The following is a 22,367-nucleotide window of genomic DNA, read 5'->3' as shown; positions in this document are numbered from 1 at the left end:
CTGATTTGGGAAAAATTAAACTCTTCCTTCATCTGCAGCCCTCCTGGGCAATCCTAGTCAAGAGATGCCAGCAAGAGCTATGGGAGTGAGGAAGAAGAGTGAGTTCATATCCAAGTTGCATGATCTCCCTGGTAACACAGAGTTTTATCACACACACTACTCATCAGAAGTAAAACCCCAGAGCCCATAAGCAGCATGACTATGGTTATCAGCAATATTCATACTCCACATCAGTGTTTCAGGTACATACAAAGGAATCATGGGCAACTACTGCATCCAAAGAAACCATAACCTCACTGCTAACTCTGCCCTGGTCTGGCCCTGCTAACTTCACTTGCCTATTGCTTGGCAAAAGCTGTTGAGAGAAGCAGCAGGAATGTTACACACAGCTGGCTTTGGATATTGGAAGCTTGTCTGAAATGTAGGAACAATCTACATCAGGGAATGATGCTCAGCAATGGAGTCCCCTGACCTGCCTTCTGCAAAACCAGTGCTGGGTTAGCTCAGAGATTCCTAGCAGCCCTTGCAGAACATGGAGAGATTAATGCTATATATTATCACCCATTTACTGTTATTATCATAAATGTGCTGGGTTTATACTATTGCTATAAAATCTCATGCCATAGCTGAGCTCATTTAATGCAGACATAACTCCTGCCCTAGACATTTATTGCTACTACCAGCAAGCTTACAGTGCTATTTCTGCAACTGTCCTGAAAATATCCCTCTGCACTGAGCAGCAGCTAACTATGGTTAGCAAAGTCCCTGTTACTGACATGCATCTTCAGCAAAACAACACAAGCCAGGAGGTAATTCCAGTAGAAGTAAAATGGTGTAGAAATTAGTAGCAATAGCTTTTTATTCTTCTTCCAGAACTCAGCATACTGCAACACTCTACATTCTTTGATAGGAAAGTCATATCAGCTGTGTTAAGTGGATTTTTCAGACTCTGACATAGAATGCTTTCCTAAAGCTGAATTAAAATTAGGAATGATAAATTTTCAGATTTAAAAAAAAAATTAAAATCTACTCTACACAGAAGAGGGGACCAAGATTTCTTTGCCAACACAGTAAAGAAAAAAAATCTAAGCACACAGGTCAAGTGTCTCTCTTCCTCTCTATTTTTTTTAAAAGAACATGAATTTCAAAAGTAATACTTTTCTCAGTGGACACATTTTGAAATTCACTGCAGTGCAGTACTCCATGCACCTGTAAAAAAACCCTATCTCACAAAGTGAGATCTTGGAACATGGCATAGGAATTGTACCCATAGAACCACAGAGGAATGAGAAGTCAGCCCATGCTGCATACTGTGCCTCCTCAGAGAAGAATTGTCTGTCAAGAGCATTGTAAAGAAAAGGTTGGGTTTCATCCATGAAATGGAAAGGACTAGCTGCAGCATAATAGGAAAATTAGACAGTGGAGTCTCCTAAATATCAATCAGCAAATGCTTTTTCAACTTGCAGAGATACAGCAAAGCCTAGAATATCAGCTTGGAAGGAACCTCAAACACCATCTGGTCCAACCTTATTTGGAAAAACATCGCCTAGACAAGATGGCCCAGCACCCTGTCCAGCTGAATCCCAAAATCATCCAGCACTGGGGAATCCACCACTTCCTTGGTGAAATTATTCCAGTGGAAAACTGATGTCTAGGTGGTGTCTCTATTTATATAGTCTCAAGAAATCTCAATCTTCAGGAAGGAAAGAGGAGCTAGCATATTCAGACTGTTCAGGGAACAGTACCATCATCATCCCTGAACTAGGCCACCCCACTGCTTTTCAAACACGATGTGGCATTTTGTCTCAGGAGCTCTGTCGAAAAAAAGCAGCATTAAACTTTTACACTGTCGGGTCTCATTGTAACCAATCCACAGAAAGAAACACTACAAATGTCCCCAGTGGAGTCATAGGAAAAACACAGGGAATTTACAGCATCTTGAACAGACCCCATGAGACAGGTTAAAAAAGCCTACTATGTGATCATCATTCTCAGAGTCACCTTGCAGAGAAACAATCCAGCAATCACATGAAAGATCTCATTTAATTTCACTTTAGCACTATTCATTAAAAGGCATGTGATACTTGATGCTTCCCACCACATAAAGCTCTCTTGATTCCAAAATTGCTCCACTAAATTCCAAAATTGCTCCACTAAGGAAAAACTCTAGGTGCTGTCCTTTTTTATTCTAGCTTCATGTTCTGGATTTTTGCTTGGACAATATTCAACAAGGGGCAAAATCTGCATAGATGTCAAAGGATGGCAGTAGGTTATGAGACATGGAAATATGATATTTTACGAAAAACAAAAAAAAGCGCCCCACATTGTCAAAGAGCTTAGGGAAGATATAACAGTGTAATTGAGGCTATGAGATCATTATCCAGTTTCCCACCCAAAAAAAATGATGAGGCCAATGATACATTACTTTGGCCAAAAGCAAAAGCTAAATGAGAGAAAGTAAAATAGCCTAACATAATCCTGTAACTTGGTTTTCCAAAACTGTTACTGAAAAAATGAAATAAATATCAGAAAAAAAAAACAAACTCTATGAAATTAATTATAGGAACATTGGAACAGCAGGAATAATAGCAGATTATATTTTGATGCTGTTTGCAAGACCTGAGGAAGATGTGTGCAACACTTTTTTTAAAGAAATACTAGCTTCTCTTAGAATAAAATACACTGAGTTGTGAAATAATACTAGAATGTCAGCTACTTCCAAAAACTACTCCTTCTATGCAGCACTCAGCACAGATGTTTTCAAGACTTCTAGAGAACCAAGCTCAAAGTAAAATATCATGGGAAGCAACACATCAGCTTCTTTCCTCACAGTGCTGGCCAAGGAAAATGATTAAGGGAATTGGTGTTCCAGTTACTTGGTATGTGTAAAATATTCAAAAAAGAAAAAAGATTACAACAATCTTTTAAAGGAACATGCATCAAGCTTTGTTTCTTTTCTAGTGGAAAGGAATGGAAACCTTCTCACTGGCTTCAACGAGAACTGGGCCAGATCCTGAAAGTCTTCCCATAAAACTTTCACTATGGAGAAGTACACTGGCATAGGCATTTCTAGTTCATCCCCTGCCTTTTCCCTCCTAATAAACTGGACACCTGCAGCACATCATGTCTAAAAATGAAGTTTATAACAAAAAGACAACTCACAGAGACAATTTGTACAATCAAAACTGAACACCAAGAGAATTCAAATTCATAAGAAATTGGTTTTTTATTATGCAGTGAGTTATTTTAAGAGGTTTATAATAATTTAAACCTATCAAAAACATTACAATAATGGCAAAATTTCATTGGTTCAGTGGACCAAGTTAATCCTGACCTTTGCAATGGTTGTATTAATGTTTTTAATACTGCTTTTATGGCTTGCAAAGCAAAGCTCTAGAAAAGAGACAAAAACTGAAAAGCAGGAACAAACAGAGAATGATGCCACAATCATACAGATCCCATATTGCACAATCGTCACATCATTCACACTCAAAAACATTTCATGGCCATCAGTTTGCAAAAAGCTTGATTCAGTGTTTGCATTACAACACCTTTGTTTCTAAATGAACTCCTGCTAATGAAAACATCCAAGAATTTCTATCAAATGAAAAGAGACTAAACGCAAAATGTTCACCTGACTGCATGGGGATGAAATTAAAAGCACTCTTGACCTCTCAGATCTAGTGATGTGCCCTGGCCACAACCTAAAGCTGCACCAGGATATGAGCAAAGAAACAAGCCTTGTATCTTGGTTTCAACAAGGAGAAAGTCTAGAAGCCCAGGAGAGGAGATAGCCAGGATTGCTGGGTGCAGTGTGGTACCACTCAAACAAAAGTTACACATAGTATTTCAGTGCCATTTGGTACCTTATCAGTTTCCAACCAGTCTCCCTCTACCTCTATATACCACAAACTGCCTTCCTTTTTCATTAGTGCACCACAAATAACAGGCATGTGTCTCCTACAGAAATACAGAAGGTGCAGTCTATACACACCAAATCCATAAAATAAAAAAAGCTCCTTAAAGACCCTGAAAGAAATTAAAGTCCAGCATAACCAAATACAACTTCCAAATGTCTCAGTGGTGTGGACTAGGCCATCCACTAGTCCATCCATAATTTGTAAATACATTGGCTTATCGTTAAAGAGACTTGCTCACAGTGAGATTAGCCTTTCTTACCTTTTGCCACATTTTGATGAAGAAGAGCTCTCCAGAAAAATTGAAGAAAACATTGGTGTCGTAGGCATCATCACCAATGTTGGAGATGAAAATGTTAAGTGAGATGTTCCTCACTGCTCCCAGGGCCAGGTAGGCAGTTCTGTCATCAACACTGTAGGCAGAAACAGTTATATTGGTTTAACTCTGCTCAACTTTCACACTGATCCTGCTTTCTTCCTGCTACAGAAGTCTCACAACTCAACTGTTTTAAAGCTCAGCAGCCAGAAGTTCAGGAATGGGCTGTACTGACTATGACAGAAGGTCATACTAGTAATGAACACTCAGGGTTTTGACACTATGTTTTGGGACTGTAGGAAACCCCCATTATACTATTTCACAAGCCCTACTTTTTGTGATAATAAATTAATTGAAAACTGTAAACTACAGTAATTTCATGATTACAAGCCACACTGGGTATAAGCCAGACTTCCGGTGTGTCAGCAACGTTGAGGTCTTTGTCCATATATAAGACGCACCGGACTGTAAGCTGCACTTTCGTTCGCAGCATGGATCCGTGTGCAACTTTCCCAAAGTTGCCAATTAGTAACAGAATCATGGGAATGCAGCGTTTACTGGCTCAGCCCTGCTCAGGGCAGCCGCCAGGGAGCGGCCCCAGCCCCGCTCGCCGCTGCCGCCGGGAGGCAGGGGAGCGACATGCCCAGCCAGTGCCGCCAGGAGGAGGGAGAGGGGCATCCCTGACTGTTGCCGCTGGGAGGAGGGAGAGGGGCTTGCCCGGCCACTGCCACTGGGAGGAGGGAGAGGAGCGTCCCTGACTGCTGCTGCCGGGAGGAGGGAGAGGGGCTTGCCCGGCTGGTGCCGCCGCCACGCCCCCCAGGGTCGGGCAGCGCTGCCGCTATGCCACCACTGCCCGGGGCCGCTGCTGGCTCGGACTTCAGGCTTGGGAAATTTTCAATATTTGTTCATATATAATCCGCTCCTGAATGTACGCCACACTTCCGGTTTGGGAGCAAAATTATAGACAAAATGGTGCGGCTTGTAATCGTGAAATTACTGTAATCGTATGGGGAAAATGTAATAACTGCAAGGTATTATGCCTGCAGTCAAATACACAAGCTATTTCAGTTTGTCTCTCCATAATTCAGACTTATTCTAGCAACTCTCTGAAAAATCTTAAGAGTTATGCCATGGATAGAAAAAATTTAAGCCAGGCTCAAATAAAATCCAGAAACTGGCTCAAATAAAATCCAGAAACTGGTGTAAATTTTAAAAATTGCAACAAATTATCACTGAATGTGGCTAATCTTTCTTTAGATGTTTATGCTGGACCTAATATGGTGGATCCCTTCTATAAATGGAATATCAAGGGTGACAGCTATATATCATGAATCAACACACTGTTGCAACATGGCATCACAGATTACATACAAACACAGACATGCATACATAGAGCTAAATATAGATATTCATGCACACACCTATTTGGTATTTAACCCTTCTAGGCTGTTCAGAAAATGAGATAACAAGTAGGAATAAAAGCTAAAGATAAATCACAAGAATATACACCATCAATGCACAGATCTGTAGGTCTTAGAGGTAACAGCAAAAGACAATATTAAATGCACCAAGTATTCATTAAAAATCGTAAAAATAGACAAATATAAAATTTGGTAGTTATCATAACTGGATTCTAAGACCATTCATACATCCTGAAGAAACAGAGGCAGTGCCACAGAGACAACACTGAGTAGCTAGTCAGAAAAGGACAAAGAACTCCAGCTGCACAGCAGGGAGATGCTCGCAATTATTTCCTCTAGAGTACAGCCAGCCCTAAAGTAAGAAGGAACCACTTTTAATTCACCCAATTTCTATAAAGGAACAGCTGTTCCAGTGGCATACACGTTGGCATACACCATACTTCTGCTTATCAGCAATTCTCTGAAGATGGTTGGTGTGAAGTCCGAGAGCTGTGCTTAAAGGCAGCCTGACCCTCTATTGCTACCAGTCCTCCTCTGACAGCCTTCTTCATGGTACTGCAGCCAGGGCATTTGCATAAAAGTGGAGTTTCTGGGAATGCAGTGTTTATAAACTGTTAAGCATCTTCTGCCAGTTACAGCTGTACCAGACACCCAAAGGCAGAACTTCCGGACTCCATCTGCCTGTGTTTATCAAGAAGTTTGTAAATGTGGGTTTCTGATGATACCTACCAAATCAGGGGCTCTAGTGAGTCAGAAGTTCAGAAAAAGATGGTCTAGACTCAGGCTTTAAAGCTGATGGCTATGGATTGTGAGTAGAACTTCACTGTATAATGTGAACAATATTTGTAGCACATTTGTTTCCTGTATTTACTTCATTTATTATGATCTTCATTTATTAAGTCTAAAATTACAGCTTACAGTTCAATGACAGCTTATTATGAGGAAGATATAAGTATCCAGGAAATGTATCTGCTTTCTCACACTTAAAAACAACTGCGGACACTGACTAATCATATTGATAAATTGACATTTTACTTTCAAAATATTAGTTTATTCTCATAATTAATGATCAGTGCACATAAAGATTTGCAAAAGTGCATGTAGTACAGGATTGACTGCAAAACTGAGTTGTTGCTCCTTATGTATCAAACTAATGTTCATCTATATAGGAATACTTGAAAGCATTTAATCTTTTGGCACCAATTTCAACACTTACTGTTGACAAATAGTCAAATTATGAAGATGCTAAACAATCTGCTGGGATTGTCTAATAATCAAAAGTGCATGTTTGGAAGCAAAAAAAGTCCCAACCATTTAATGAATTATTAATCGTGAATTATTTTTTGTGAACTTTATAATCTCATGTCTTGCAATCACGTCGAAACTTAATCAGCATCTGTTATACTCATTAGCAGAATCTGGCAATATCACTCCAGTAAGCAAAGGAACAATACAAGCTCTTTATCTTATGTGGAGTTGACATTAAATGCAATGTACATTACAGAATGTTCTCTGAATTGGTAGCAGCAGAAATTTGAGATTTAACATAAAGTGAAGATGATTGAGAATATTCTCCTTCCTAATGAATATCTAAAAATTCTCATAATAAAACCATACTTAAAACTGGTCCCACAAAAAATAATTCAAAAATTAACACCAGTGGGTTGTGTCACTCCTTTCTAAAGCTACCATTCTGTTATTCAAAGTGTATCACACCCAAATGACCTTTTTCTCAACAGAGAAAGAAAACCCACTTTTAAAAGCACTCTGCAGATGCTCCTATACAAAATTCACACACTAATAAACTTCAAACTGATTTTAGGCTGGCAGGTGAGTTCAGTTCTCCCTCTGAAAGGGGCTGTAAGTCCCATTTTAAAAGAGCAGCTTTCTGATTCATTGAATCTGTGTACATCTGGAATGGAGTGAGAAGAGGATCAGGAATTTCCCCACATATAGGGGAGCTACCAAGCCCTGTTGGCTGCTTGAGAGAGAAATGTCATGAGTGCAGAAGCCTGCTGGGTGCTGGACCAGTCTGGTGCCATCCTCCTCCAGCACCTGCCACACATCAGGCACCCTAGCGGCCAAGTCAAAATATGTCAACTAAAGAATTTGTTGTCTACCTTCAGAAACAAGAAAACTAACGAAAGCTACCCCTCCATCTCATCAAGGTTTGTCAAACAATTTAAGAAACGTAATCAAACAGTGACTTTTTGTTTATATTTTCATGTATGAGAACTACACAGCTGCCAACATTCTCAACATGATCCTTGTAACTTTGCTCACATAAAGGAAGAAAGGCTAGAACAAAAAAACAAAAACCATAGACAAAAGAAAACAGAACAAAACCAAAACAAACAAGAAACCACAAAAACAAAACAAAAAAGCAACCAACCAAACAAAAAAACTCAAAAAGGAAAAAAAAAAGAGAAGAAGTGAGAAACTATCAAGAAATAATCAGTTAATTAGACAGAATGCTACCATCTTGTTACATTAGGTACTACATCCAATAAATGAATTGAGTAAAAGTGCTGGGTAGACTGTAGATGTATATATTTATTATATACAGACAAACAAATTTGTACACACATACACAGATATGTCTGAAGGATGTCAATTATCAATGTTTGCATGGTGTCTTGGGTTGCAATACAGGATGTGATCAAAAGTATCTATTCTATCACCATCTGTTGAGACTGGGTGGGGCAGTGATCCTTTTCTCTGTGGGAGATACTCTGCTAATGGGCCGTCCATTGAAACCAGGCGGGGCATTGTTCTTTATCTTTTCACAACCCATCCTTCCTCCAGAGAGTCATTTTCTGCTAATGGCCCACTGAGTCCCACTGTGTGACTGATAAAATTACTTCATCCCATTGGGAGTTGCTCCAGCCAGGGGGAAGAGCCAAGCCTGTCCTACCAAGATAAAAACAGAGGCTTTGGGACACCAAGGGAGCCCTTTTTCCACTGGATTTCAGAGGAAAACTGGACTTCTCCACATCACCACAGGGCCTTCAGAGGGAAACTGCACCTTCTACAGGAGTACTGCTTCAACTGAACCACATCTGTCACTGCAAGAAGACTGCAACCACCATTTAAAGGGACTGCTACCAACACCCTGCCTGACGGGCTGTCAGGTTGTACTCTGACTTTATCAGGGTTTGGGATTTGTTTCTTTGTAGTACTGTATTTCTATTTTAATTTCCCTAGAAAAGAACTGTTATTCCTAATTCCCATATCTTTGCCTGAGAGCCCCTTAATTTCAAAATGATAATAATTTGGAGGGAGGGGGTTTACATTCTCCATGTCAAAGAGAGGCTCCTGCCTTTCTTAGCAGACACCTGTCCTCCAAACTAGACACATGGAAAGAAAAAAAAAAAGTTTTAAATTCAAAAGTACTAAGCATTTCCAGCTTTCATTCACATGACCCAAACTTGAAAGCAACAAGCAATTCTAAAAATCAGACTGCAAATTTCTGCAATAGTTTTAAACTCACTGACTATGGTAGTACAATTTGAATGTAGAGATACTTAATTTACTTCTTAAGTGATTAAGAAAAGGAAAGCAAGTTCCAGGATAAAAGAAATTTCTTTTTTGCCTGCTTATAATACTCTAATGGTTAATGTCTACACCACATCATTGCATTATGTTCGGTGAGCAAAGAAACACCATCTGAGGAAGACAAAATGAAAAGATCTGCAATTTTAATTTCTCCACCCCTCAAGATGCTGCTTTTTATTAACATGGATCAGTGGGCACATAATCTGCATCCCAAATGGTGTGAAGGGACATTTTCTCTATTTCATTTCTCTATTTCACCAGGGTGAATTTTTTTTTAGAAGTGAGAAGGCATTCAGCAATTACTCTCAGTCTGTGCAGATCATACATAGGGCAAGGAATGTGGCAGAGTCACACCCTATTATCTGGGTCACTGACTTTTTTATTAGGAACCTTTCTTTCTTTACTGCAAATTAGCAAATTAACTACATGGATTAATCACCCTTACTGCTCAATAGACAGTGGAAGTTACAAGTATGGTGAATTAGTTTGTAAATGGGTAAAAATGTTTCAAACAACTGAAGTCCAATCTGTCCTCCAACTCCATCAAAAGAAATTAAAGAACCCCAGCTTTTGCTATTAAATCAATAAAAGCTGTAAATCAACGAAAACTGGTGCTGTGACAGATCCAGATTTCTACCTTCACCAACCAACACTGCAGTTCGTCTTTGTAGTTACTAGGATAATTAAATATTAATTTTCTCTCCACAGACTCTTTACATCAACCCTGAATACCTTTCTTCCGTTGGTTTAATTGCAGGCTTCAGATTTACAGTAATTTCATGATTATAAGTGGCACCTGATTATAAGCCGCACATTACAATACAGAGTGTGATAAAAGGCATCTATTCTATCAACATCTGTTGAGGGTGGGGGCAGTGATCCTTATCTCAACAGCAGATATTCTGCTAATGGGCCATCCATTGAAACCAAGCAGGGCATTGTTCTTTATTTTTTCACAACCCATCCTTCCTCCAGCGAGTCATTGTCTGCTAATGGCCCATTGAGTCCCACTGTGTGACTGATAAAATTACTTCATCCCATTGGAAGTTGCTCCAGCCAGGGGGAAGAGCCCAACATTTCTTACTAAGATACAAACAGAGGTTTTGGGACACTGAAGTAGTCCCTTTCTTCACTGGACTCCAGAGGAAAACCGGATTTCTCCATATCACCACTGCACCTCCAGAGGGAAACTGCACCTTCTACAGGAGCACTGCTTCAACTGAATCACATCTGTCACTGCAGGAGGATGCAGCCACCATTTAATGGGACTGCTACCAACACCCTGCCTGACAGGGTGTCAGGTTGTACTCTGACTTTGTCAGGGTTTGGAGTTTGTTTCTTTGTAGTACTGTATTTCTATTTTAATTTCCCTAGAAAAGAACTGTTATTCCTAATTCCCATATCCTTTGCCTGAAAGCCCCTTGATTTCAAAATGGAAATAATTTGGAGGGAGGGGGTTTACATTCTCCATTTCAAAGAGGAGCTCCTGCCTTTCTCAGCAGACACCTGTCCTCCAAACTAAAACAGCAACTTTTCATTCTTTGTTCATATATAAGCCGCACCTGATTATAAGCTGCACTTTGGGTTCGGACCAAAATTTTAGTCAAAATGGTGCGGCTTATAATCGTGAAATTACTGCAGTTGAACTTTAGGAGCAGATTTGGCAAATACTTAAACCTCAAGGGCCATTGAAAAGCTGAAACCCTCAGTTGATCCGGGAATTTATTTGATATCTCAGTGCAAAACTGAGAGGTAACAGCCCCAGAAAGAAATATAAACCAACTAAAAATTTTAAACAACCCCACAGGGATCAAAGCAATTGGATTTAACACTGCTTGGTTACGTTGTCTTCTCATTGCATGTGTGTTCTTTGCAATTCTCTCTGGAAACTTCACAGCTAATTTAGGCTCAGGACTGGGCCAAACATTCAAGATACCATGGCTTATTCTGCATTAACTTCTCCTTTTCTCTTCTCATGCTGAAGTCCATGCCAGCAAAGGCACAAAGAGACCTCGCACAGCTGATGACCAGAGCGTGAGGTACATTAAGGCAGCTATGGTAAACTAGCACTGAGGCCACCAGATCATTTCATTCATGATCTCTGTATTTCTCAATCTACTTCTCAAGCAGAGACTTTGCAGTGTGCCCTGAGCAGTACATAGCATGAGGTGATAGAAAAAATATAATTGAGAATTCAAGGTTCTGTGGCAGAAGAGCACAGGTTAAGTAAGAGCAGTAACATAACAATATTGCTCTTAATGGAGACTGAATAATAGTGTTCCAGTATTCCCCTTAGGAAGGAACTAAATGTCCCACATGAAAAAAAGTGCAGTGAGCCCAGGACTACGGCCATGGAACTGCTTGTGCCAGCACCTTTTTGGCACAGGGCTGCTGTCTCTAGTGCTTCAGTTCTCCTATATATTACAATTCAGGAATATGGCACAGAGCCTTACCTTTTCCATCTTTCCTAAACTTTAATGTTAAAAATTAAAGCATTTGAATAGTAAACAAGAGGTGGAAAGGGCAGGAGATTTGGAGGTGGGGGAAGACACACATCACACACCACTCTTTATTATGGTATAGAAAAAACAGTGATTCCTAATTATGGCTAGTTACCACATATTTAATGCTTCTCTGGAAATTATCCACTTTTCCCCAAGTGTAGTTTCTTCCCCTTAAGTACAAAACATATATAAATCCAGTCATGTGTGCCTTCCAACTTTGAAATAAAATGGACAGAAAAGGGAACAACATCTGCATAAAAATACCCCTTATCACCCTACAGGAATCTGGTGCCCTTTTACTATTATCAGTACAGTAATTTCATGATTACAAGCCGCACCTGATTATAAGCCGCAGGTCCAGGTGTGGGCAACATTTCATTCTTTGTCCATATATAAGCTGCACCGGATTGTAAGCCGCACTTTCGTTTGCAGCAAGGATCCGTGTGCAACTTTCACAAAGTTGCCAATTAGTAACAGAATCGCGTGATCACAGGGTTTACTGGCTCAGCCCCGCTCTCTGCTGCCACCGGGAGGCAGGCGAGCGGCATGCCCGGCCACTGCCACCGGGAAGAGGGAGAGGGGCGTGCCCGGTCGGTGCCAGCGCCGCACTCCCCGGGGCTGGGCAGGCTCCGCCTTGGCTCGGGGCTGCTGCTGGCTCAGACTTCCGGGTTGGGAAATTTCCAAAATTTGTTCATATATTGGCAGCTCCTGAATGTAAGCCGCACTTCCGGTTTGGGAGGAAAATTTTAGTCAAAATGGTGCGGCTTATAATCGTGAAATTACTGTAATTTGAACTACAGCCAGATGTTCACAACCCTTTAAAAACAGAACTGAAAAATCAATAGGGAAAGAGCTGCCTCTGTTTTCACACAATGTTTACTCCAGAGAGCAGCTTTTGGCTCAAATCAAGCTGCTCTGGTTTACGAAACTCTGACATGAAACAAGATAAGGTACAATGCCTAGAGAAGCGCTTATCTAATCTAATCTTTCACCCTTGCAGTCACATATACAACCTACCATCTTTACAAGCTATCCTTGAAATCAACATTACTGTGCTTCTGGGACAAATTTATCCCTTCATGTGTGTGAAAGACATCATCCTAAGGTTGCAATGCAAACAAAAACTAGTAACTAGTGGCAGAAAGAAATGCAACAGATATATGGTATCAGGCACATAGATAAAGCTGCACACATCAGCCTGACGTGAAAAAAAAACAACTCTGTATTTCCCCTATTTGTTAAAATATTTGACGTACATGATTGTTGACCACAGATCTGAAATTTGAAACTGAATCAATAGCACTTTATACCATACTGTTTCTAGAAATTAGATAATTAATTCAGTCATCATGCAAACCTATGTGTTTACCATAAAAATTATGCCTTCAGAAACAGATTTCCTGCTATTAAATAGCTTCAATTGCTTGTCCTGATTCTGGGATGTTGGGGTGCAATATGCAATTTAAAAACAATACTCAGCTAAGCACTGATGAGAGAAGATCAGCAATCACTTTAAGAGGTCAATAAAAGGCAGTAAACAGAGAAAAACATTAGAAACATTACAGTTTTGTTACTCAAGGTAATTTGTTTTGCAGCAGCAGGGGTTATACTCCAAGAGTAAGTGATGTCTAAATGTTCAACATGATAAACAACATAACAGCACATTTCCTCTACAGCTCCCATAAAACCAGCAAGAAGATTTACCTGGTGACCTATGAAGAATCTCAGGCTTACCAGATTTTGCAATTTCAAGATGCAATATAGAAAAAGCTCATGTAGCTGCATCACAAAAGACGATGTATACATGTATGTGTATGTACATATGTGTGCACATCTATACCACTTAAGATGTATACTACAAATGCAAAACAGAAGTGCATCTGCTTCTCATTGTGGTCTGTGCATTATCAAGAATTTCCACTCTTGAAGCAGCTGATATATGGCAGTGCTTCCTGAAGTTAAGCTTTTGTTTTGTTAGCTTAATGCTTTGGTTGCTAGAGCAACAGTGAATTTAACTATCTTAGGCCCATAAAATACTGATGTTGGGAAGTTCACAAGGAGGGCCAGGTTACACAGTAGCCCAGCATAGTCCAGCAATGACTTCAAATTATATGAAAGAACACCTCTTTAGGGTCTAGTTTAAAATAACAAACAACAAAATCCTACTCCAGTAGATGCAGTTAAATGATTCTTTCAAAACAAAACCAGTGTTTAAGAAGGGACAAGACTGGCTTATACAATATCCTTAACTGATCATCAGTGACCTTTTACTATAAAATAGAGACTGGGACTCTGTATTCTCGTACTAGATATGTGGAGTCCTCTGGTTTGTTAACACTCATCACTTGATAGTTCTATTACCATCCATATGGGTTCCATCACTCTATTTTCAAAAGGAAGAGGACTGTCCACTGTTATCAAGCTGGGTTTATTTATTTTGGGAGAGATTTATGAAGCTCTGAGCACAACGAACCAGATGGGAACTGAGAAACCATTTCTTCATCCCCATTCATCCTCAACAACAGAAAATATTCACTTATGCTTTGAGATTATGCTCCCACTGCAATTTGCACTACATCCCGATTAATAATGGGCTCTGCCCTTTCAGGAAGCTGCAAATCCAACCCCAGAGGAGTTACAACAGAGTTTTCCATATGCCTCACAAATTCAGCATTCAGTACACTAACAACTATCTGCAGGTAAAAGATAAATAAATTAGAGATCAGAATTCTGCTTCATAGCTTCACCAAAAAAAGCTAAATTCCAAAGAGAATTACAAACATACATGAAATGTTAGTAATCAGTTTTTCATTGCACCCTTTGCAGTGCAGCAAATCACTTTTAAATAATATTAAACTATGTATAATTTATGAAAGCTCTTAAATTACAGTATAAGTTTTGGTATGACCTTTTGAGAAAAAAGGAAGCAATCTACTTGTATTGCTTTTTCCAGTGTTTCATCATTTTTTTCTTCTTAGAACATTTTTGTTAGTTTAAAATATCAACAGTACTGGGTATTACCAAATAACCAGTGGACATGACTGCAGTCACAGTTCTGTGTTTGTGCTCTAGAGGAGACTTGGGACTATCCATATTGGCTTACACAGCTTTATACACATAGGGCTTTGACTGTCAAGACCACTTCTCTAGCACTAGAAATGCTAAACCACAACATTTACTAATTTCAATTTGGTTGTTTTTTGTAAAGCAGACATGAGTTTCATTTGAGGAGCTCTGCTACTTAGCGTAGATTGTCTAGAGTAAACAGAATATCAGAGATATTGTTCAAAAAAGTGTTTATTCAGTGGAAGATAAAATAAGTGAAAACAAATTACTCATCTGCTATGAATGAAGAGGAAGGGAAAAGCAGATATTATCAGAGCAAATAATTAAGCTCCACAAAAAAAGGATATTGTGTTTCCTCATCATGACACTATTGTTAAGATGCACTTTAGGGGCATTAAACCTCAATGGGCATACTATGAAACACGGTGCTTCTCTGGAAACAAATTTCCATTGTATGATCAAAGGAGGCTAATTGCTGAGTGTGACCCTGGTCAAATTTATCAAAGAGCTTTGCTTCCCACATTAAACCACAGGCTTGCAACTTTTCTTCATGGCTTTGCAGAAGTCAATTATCAGTGAAAACCTTTACTAGCTTTTTTAGTAAACATTACTATATTCATGAGATACACTCAAAAAGCTTTGAACTTTCTGATTAAAATTTTGTTATCCCTCCTTCCTTCACAACACACTGATTTTCTGCACTGTTACAACACTAACTCTATGCAGTTACACCTTGTGCTGTGAAAAGCAAATTGGACAAGGTTGTCATAACACATTTTATCTATGATTCCTGGATTCTTTCAGCTCATGTTCTGTAATAATTTGACAAACCAATATGAAACTTCTGAGGTTCATTTTTCAAATCAGGTACCTAATATCTGATAATGTGCCTACTGAACTAGTACTTTAATATTACATCCTAAAACATCACATCAAATCATTTACCTGCTTATCATATACAGAGCCATGCATAAGACAAAAGAGGTCACAAAAACAAAAGAAGTATTGGCATAAAAAATGTTAATCCTTTAGTAAGTCAGAGAAGGACTTTATATGGAAAAAAGGCAAAACCAGTCTTCTGAGAAACTGACCAGATAATACTGGAAAATACTTCTTCTTCATAAATTACTATTGCATTAAAATGGAAACATTTTAAGTTCGAGGAAATATTTGACAGACTGGAATTTTGTCCCTTCTCTGGCAAATTTCAGAGAAACTAATGGAAGGAGAAACTGCTCAACCCACAAACTTGACCTTTCAATTGGAAAAGGACATTTCACAAAAATTCCATTTCATAAGAGAACTTTTGAAAGTGTTCACTTCAACTCAATTAAACCCATAATTTGGAAAAAGTTGAAAATTTCTGCAAAATGCACCTGTCACTCCTTTGGCTTCCTATGACTTTTGCTTCCAATTTCACATTAAAAAAACAAAAAACAAAACAATTTTAAGCAGTATATACAGGAACCTGCAGGAACCCACCCCAGCCAGTCTGTAGGAGAAGAATATAAATTTAAGTCTAATGAATGGTGGCCTTTGAAGATGCTCTAAACCAACACATAAAAGCAAGCTGCTTTTTCCTAATAGCCAGACATCAGTCAGAAGCACTCAGATGGATGAGCAATTCTGTTCTAATGATGGATAAAAAATTACAGTAATTTCACGAATACAAGCCGCACCAATTTGACCAAAATTTTGGTGGAAACCCGGAAGTGTGGCCAATATTCCGGGGCGGCTAATACATTAACAAAATTCTAAAAGCTGCCAACACGGAAGTGAGAGCCCGCGGCAGCCCCAAGCCAAGCTGGAGCCCGGCCGGTCCCAGCAGAGGTGGGAAAGCCTGGCAGAGGCGGGGCCAGCAGTGTGGGGGGCGGGCGGCAGAGCCTGAGCCAGCAGGGCAGGGCAGGGGGGCGGCAGAGCCCGGGCCAGCAGGGCAGGGGAGCCCGGGAGAACTGGGGCTAGCAGTGCAGGGGAGTATGGCAGAAGCAGGAAGGCCGACGGGTGGGGCTGCCTGGCAGCGGGGGAAGCCCAGCAGAATCGGGGCCAGCAGCGTGGGGGAGCCTGGCGGTGCGGGGGCCTGCAGTGCCGGCCAGGGCGAGGAAACGCGGCGGCGGTGCAGACGGGAGGGGGCGGCCGGCGAGCCTGGCGGCGGCGGCAGCCCTGCCGGCAGGGCTAGCAAACACGGCGCGGGGTGGCCGGCGAGACCAGCGGCAGCGGCGGCAGCCCTGCCAGCCGGGCGAGCGAACGCGGCAGCGGGGCGGTGCTGACGGGAGAGGGGGGCCAGCGAGCCTGGCGGCAGTGGCAGCCCTGCTGGCAGGGCGAGCGAACGCGGCGCAGGGCGGTGCTGACGGGAGAGGGGGGCCGGCGAGCCCGGCGGCGGCGGCAGCACCACCCGGCCAGCCCCGCCGAGCCGTGGCGCTGAGCTGGGCCACCCGGCCCCGTCGGCAACCATGAGCGGGCTGAGCCTGCCTGGCCCCGCCCCGAGCCAGTAAACCCCGCTATGCCGCGATCCTGTTACTAATTGGCCAATTTGTGAAAGCTGCGCACGGATTCTCGCGACGAACGAAAGTGCGGCTAATATTCGGGGTGCGGCTTATCTATTGACAAAGACAGCAACATTGTCGAGGCACCGGGGGTGCGGCTTATAATCCGTGCGGCTTGTATTCGTGAAACTACTGTACCTCATGTCAAATAAAGTCTGAATGAACGTGACTACTTGGAACCTTCTTAGGAATAGCAATATTTATTACAGCATTTTCTATCCAAGGGGGCTCATAGTCCTATGCTTACAACCCAATTTACATACTATACACACAGCTTGTGCTGGAACACAGCAGGTACATGACATTCACATCATCACCTCTCTCTCTTCTTGTACTGTTTGTTTTTGGTGAAGCTGCTCTGTTCTTTGCAACACAGGGGTTGTCAGTGTATTTACACAGCCATACAGGATTTCCTTCTTAGCTGTATCTCTCATGGAAGCAACCACCCATTCTGCTCTGTCTTTTTAGCTAGCTTGTTTATTATAGCTGGAAGAAAGTCCATTTATTCAAACACCCTGTTCTTCAAATGTCTTCACACTTTTCAGCTGGTTCCTGTTACATCCTAAAAAGGTCTGATAACTACCACTGCCTTTGCAGAGCCAGTCACATGGATAGGCATCAGGTCAGGAGCCAAAACTGCATTGGTATGTCAGACAAGAGCTCCTTCAGCAATTTCAGGTTCTTCTTAAAAGACCAGAGAGGTTTTCTCCCATATAAAGTACCAAATGAATGGATACAATATTTTAAAAGTCTAGGGACATAGAAACATCTGCAAAACACCTACTTCAGAGTTCACCTCAGCACACATTGAGGAAACAGATGTAGTTCAGCTTCTAAATAAGCATCTATGAAAGGGTCAATAAAAATGTGCTAGTTGCTGCAGAAATATGATAGGAAAGATATCTACTGTGCTGAGAGAACAGAGTGAGGCATTAAAGTCAAATGATAGGTAATAAATATATTTCTAACACTAAAAAAAATTTGACATTAATAATTAATATAATTTGTTTTTTTTCAGTAGTGAATTGCTGAAGAAGAAACCTGGACCAAGTTATGATTAAAAAGAAATAAAAGTTTATTGCAAAATATTCTATTCTTAGTTCTCTTACGGTTTCAGGTTGTGTCAGTAAAGTTACACATACAGAATAAATGCACATGTTCTTTACACTAAGACACTTTTAAGTCTCTTCATTTATAAATCACCAGCACCACTATCCTCAGGGTATAACTGCTTGGGTAAGGCCAGATTTTGCCATCTCCTAGGACAGCTTCAAGACTCAAACTGGAGAATTGTTGAAGGGGAGGCAATGAGTCATGGTTCTGTGCCATGCTGCCAACATTTCATGTATTTATTATTTAAGAAATATGGATTTGAGAACAGTCATGACTGGAAAGATGAAATGCCTCTCTTCTGCTCCTTCAGTTTCTCCTAATGCTGCCTTCATCAAGTCTCAGCACACTCCTTTTTCTTAATTGCCATCTGTAGTTCTAGGTTAGCAACACTCATACTCCTATGAGAAAGGCCAACCACTAGAAAGAACATTTGTAGCAATACTAGCACACACCACTGTAGCTGTTTCTACATGCTAGCTCATAAAGTCTGCCACAAAGAGCTCAATCCTCACAGTTTGCTTTGCCAAGTCCAGTCTTCCCCTCTTGTGAAGCTGCATGTTCTTGCTGGCAGAGGTGGAATTCAGTGAGAGGCATGGAGTCCCACCAGCAAGCTTCTAGCCACAGTGCTGCAGCATGCCCATAACCATCCCTACCCAGATGTTTCTGCGTTGAAGAAAGATTGATTTTGCTGAAGCACTTTTGCTTAGGTTACAGAGAGGATTTACCTCAAGAAAAGTCAGAACACTAAAGAAAGCTGGTTGGAAGTGCTTTCTAAAGGTCAGAAAATCCATTGATTCTCCTGAATACAGTTATCGCCAGCAACAAATGAGGTCAGCAGGGACCTAAACCTTCAAAGTAGTTCTAAAACCTAGGATGGCAGAGCACACCATCTCAGCACATCTCATTCCTGAGCAGCATGAACTGCCTACACAAGAAGGTTTTTCCAAATCTCTGGTCTGAACCAGCCAAGCCACAGCCCATGACCCTTACCCTGCTTACCATGTGTCACAAGCAACAAGATTGCTGGCTCCTTGTCCAGCAATCCCTTCAGGAAGCTGGGATGGGTTTGCATGCAAACTGATGCTAAAGAAGATGCACAAGCCTTAAAGAGATTTACTGTTAACTGAAAACAAACCTCTTTTCTTTCCAGAATAAATGCATCTTAACTCTTCTTCAATCCAATACAGCAAGTAACCCTGGTCTTCAACACAAGTCACCAAGGACTCCTTTCACTGTAACAGAAACATTCAAGAGAAGAACTCACCCAATCTCTAGCTTCCTGTATCTTTGCAAAAACTTCCAGATAAAGTTAGAAGGCTTTAACATTTTTTTATCATCACCTGCTTCCAAACAGTCCTACCCTGTCCTCTTCTGTGAATTCACAGCAAAGGGTTTCAGCTTGCCCAGCAGCACTATTTCCACATGCAGCAGCACCTCAACAACATTAAATAACAGGCAAACCAAATCCTATCTGCTCAGAGCAGTGGTGAAGTTTCTAACTAACACATGCAAATTTGCTTGATTTTGGCACTTTGGATAAATGGCCATCTATTATGTAGTCACTTAGGCTGAGTGTTAACATCCTGTGCTGTTTAGTAGTTATTTATCAAAATGAAGCACTCCCAAATTAAGTGCACACAAATAAGTTTTCAGGAGAGGAGGAATATCCCAAGAAAATTAAAATCAAAAGCTCTTGCCAAGATATTCAGGTATCTCTTATCCCAAGTGAGTGGCTGCATAGTGCTTCGTTACTGATTGGGGTTTCATTTCTTCAAAGCTGGATGCTATCTTTTAACTGGGTAATTCTGATGATTCAAATGCATCATAGGTGAACTCTGTACCACAGTAGCTTGTGCAGTTCCTGAGCTCCTAAGAATGCAAACAATTCTCTGGATGATTTGCAATAACTTCCTGTGCACATATATGCTGTAACCAGCACACATTTGAAAGCATATATAGCGATGAACAAAGCTCTGCCTTGCCGTATATAGCAAGGGATAGTTCCAGCTCTGAACAGCTTTTGGGTCTAACATGCTGCAAATTTAATAAAAGTGTGTAAGGACAGCCAGTTCATGTAGCAGAGAGCCCTGTCTCCAACTGTGTGTAAAAGCAAGATGACAATGGAAGATCAAAGCAAATACAGAGCGGCATTTTGCTGACATACTTCTGCAGCTTTCAGAATTTATATTTGCCATTTCACTACTATATACTGTCTCAGCACTTACAGTATCCCAAACAGTAAAATCCACAGATTAATCACACACTTCATGAAAGCATACCTCCTTGCCTGCTTTTTTCATTGCTTTGAATAGTTTAATAGGATTAGCAAACTTTATCATCTTGCTATTTAATTCTAGCAGATTATTTCTCATATAATTTGTGAATATGTTGAATATCACTAGCACTTGCACAGCTTTCTCCACCACCAAAACCAACTCTTTACACCATTTCTTTGTTGACTATCTTTTAATTAGGTAGTAGTACAGAGCCCTTTAGCTAAAGAAAGCCCATACTGTGCAGAGATTCGACAACATCCTATTTATTTCAAAAAGGACTTCAGGTTGTCACTCGGTAAAGAAAATTTGAGAGCGTTTGTTGAATATTTTGCTTTACAAATGTAGAAACTGCATTTGAATTCCCAAATCTCTCATGACAGGTGTGACTTAAATTGCCAAGATAACATAAATAACAGCTGTATAAACAAACAGCCTAATAGTCCAACCCCATCTGCAGCTCTTAATGCAATGATTACTATACACTGACTGACAAGTTTTAGGATCTGTCCCTTGCTATTTATTCTTCAACTGTGGGACAAAATCCTTCACTAGCTTCTCTAACCCACACAGAGACCTTTCTGGCGCTCAACAGATTTTGCTCACCACAAAAATTGAGTCAAATATACAGACTAACTGCATTCAAACCTTGGACTCTGTAGCCTGAAACTTAACCCTACTCCCAGCCAATCCCCCAAAACATTCATGTGGATTTCAGTCGTGTCTGGAGAAGTCTGTCCATAACTTCTCAGGCTTGACTCTGGTTCAGTTTTGTCTCCAAGTACTGTTACAGCATGCTGTAGATTTATATAAAAAATGTCTGTGACTATTACTTCTTCTATTTTTGTTGTTTTGTTTGTGTTGGTGTTTTTTTGCCTTTCACTCTCTTTCCTGACCTGAAAGCAAAGCACCTCACAGATTCTCCATCAATTAGCAAAATCTCTGGGACACAATTAAATAACTTACATCAGCCTTTCCATCTCTAAATATACTGAAAAAGAGTAAAGAGGAAACATAAGTCCAGTGAAGTTCACCTTTAGCCTGATTTATCCCAAAATTGAATACACATCCAGGCAAAACAATAGACAATTGTTTTGTCACAAGTCACCAGTCACAAGAGACAGAACATAAACTTCACCTCTGGTCTGTTTGATGAGTTTTATTATCCCAGAAGAAAGTGAAATCAGACACTCATCCCCAAGTTGCAACAAGAAGAATTTGAAAGGAGGAGTATTTAGAAGAGTTTGCAAAACTACAAGTTGAGAAACAGAAAACAGTAATTTGAAGATAATTTGCCATGTTCAGAGGGGATTTTTTAACCTTACATGTGACAGAACAAACTGCTATTCTGCAGGCAGTTTTACTCCTACCATGTCATCAACAGCATTTTGAAAAATTATGTGTTCTACGTTGGTACTTGATTTGAGCATTCAGCTTTATTTTCTTTGCCCCTTTCTGCTATTCCATTTGTTTTCTCTATTTTTGTAACTGTTAAGGTGAAGGTGTCTTGCACTTTATGTGACCAGAGCCCACCACCACAAGAGTTCAGAGTGAGTGAACATCTCAAGATCTTTTGCATTAAAGGTGACATCACTGTCACCATCTTTCTAGTATGGATGTAAAACCTTTGTGTTTGTATTTTGACTTTTCAATGCCATT

The 22,367-nt window shown here is 40.5% G+C and overlaps 1 protein-coding gene across 1 annotated transcript in view; it reads right to left on the bottom strand.

Moving 5' to 3' along the window:
• Positions 1-22,367, bottom strand: part of ITGA9 (integrin subunit alpha 9) — a 227,338-nt gene that overhangs the window by 78,347 nt on the left and 126,624 nt on the right. Inside the window, exon 18 of the mRNA XM_033077526.1 lies at positions 4,180-4,330. Within this exon, the coding sequence (XP_032933417.1) occupies positions 4,180-4,330 (151 nt within the window). The remainder of the gene's footprint in view (positions 1-4,179; positions 4,331-22,367) is intronic.

Source organism: Catharus ustulatus, chromosome 1, assembly GCF_009819885.2.
Source record: "Catharus ustulatus isolate bCatUst1 chromosome 1, bCatUst1.pri.v2, whole genome shotgun sequence".
Lineage (NCBI taxonomy): Eukaryota > Metazoa > Chordata > Aves > Passeriformes > Turdidae > Catharus > Catharus ustulatus.
This window is presented reverse-complemented; position numbering and strand designations above follow the sequence as displayed.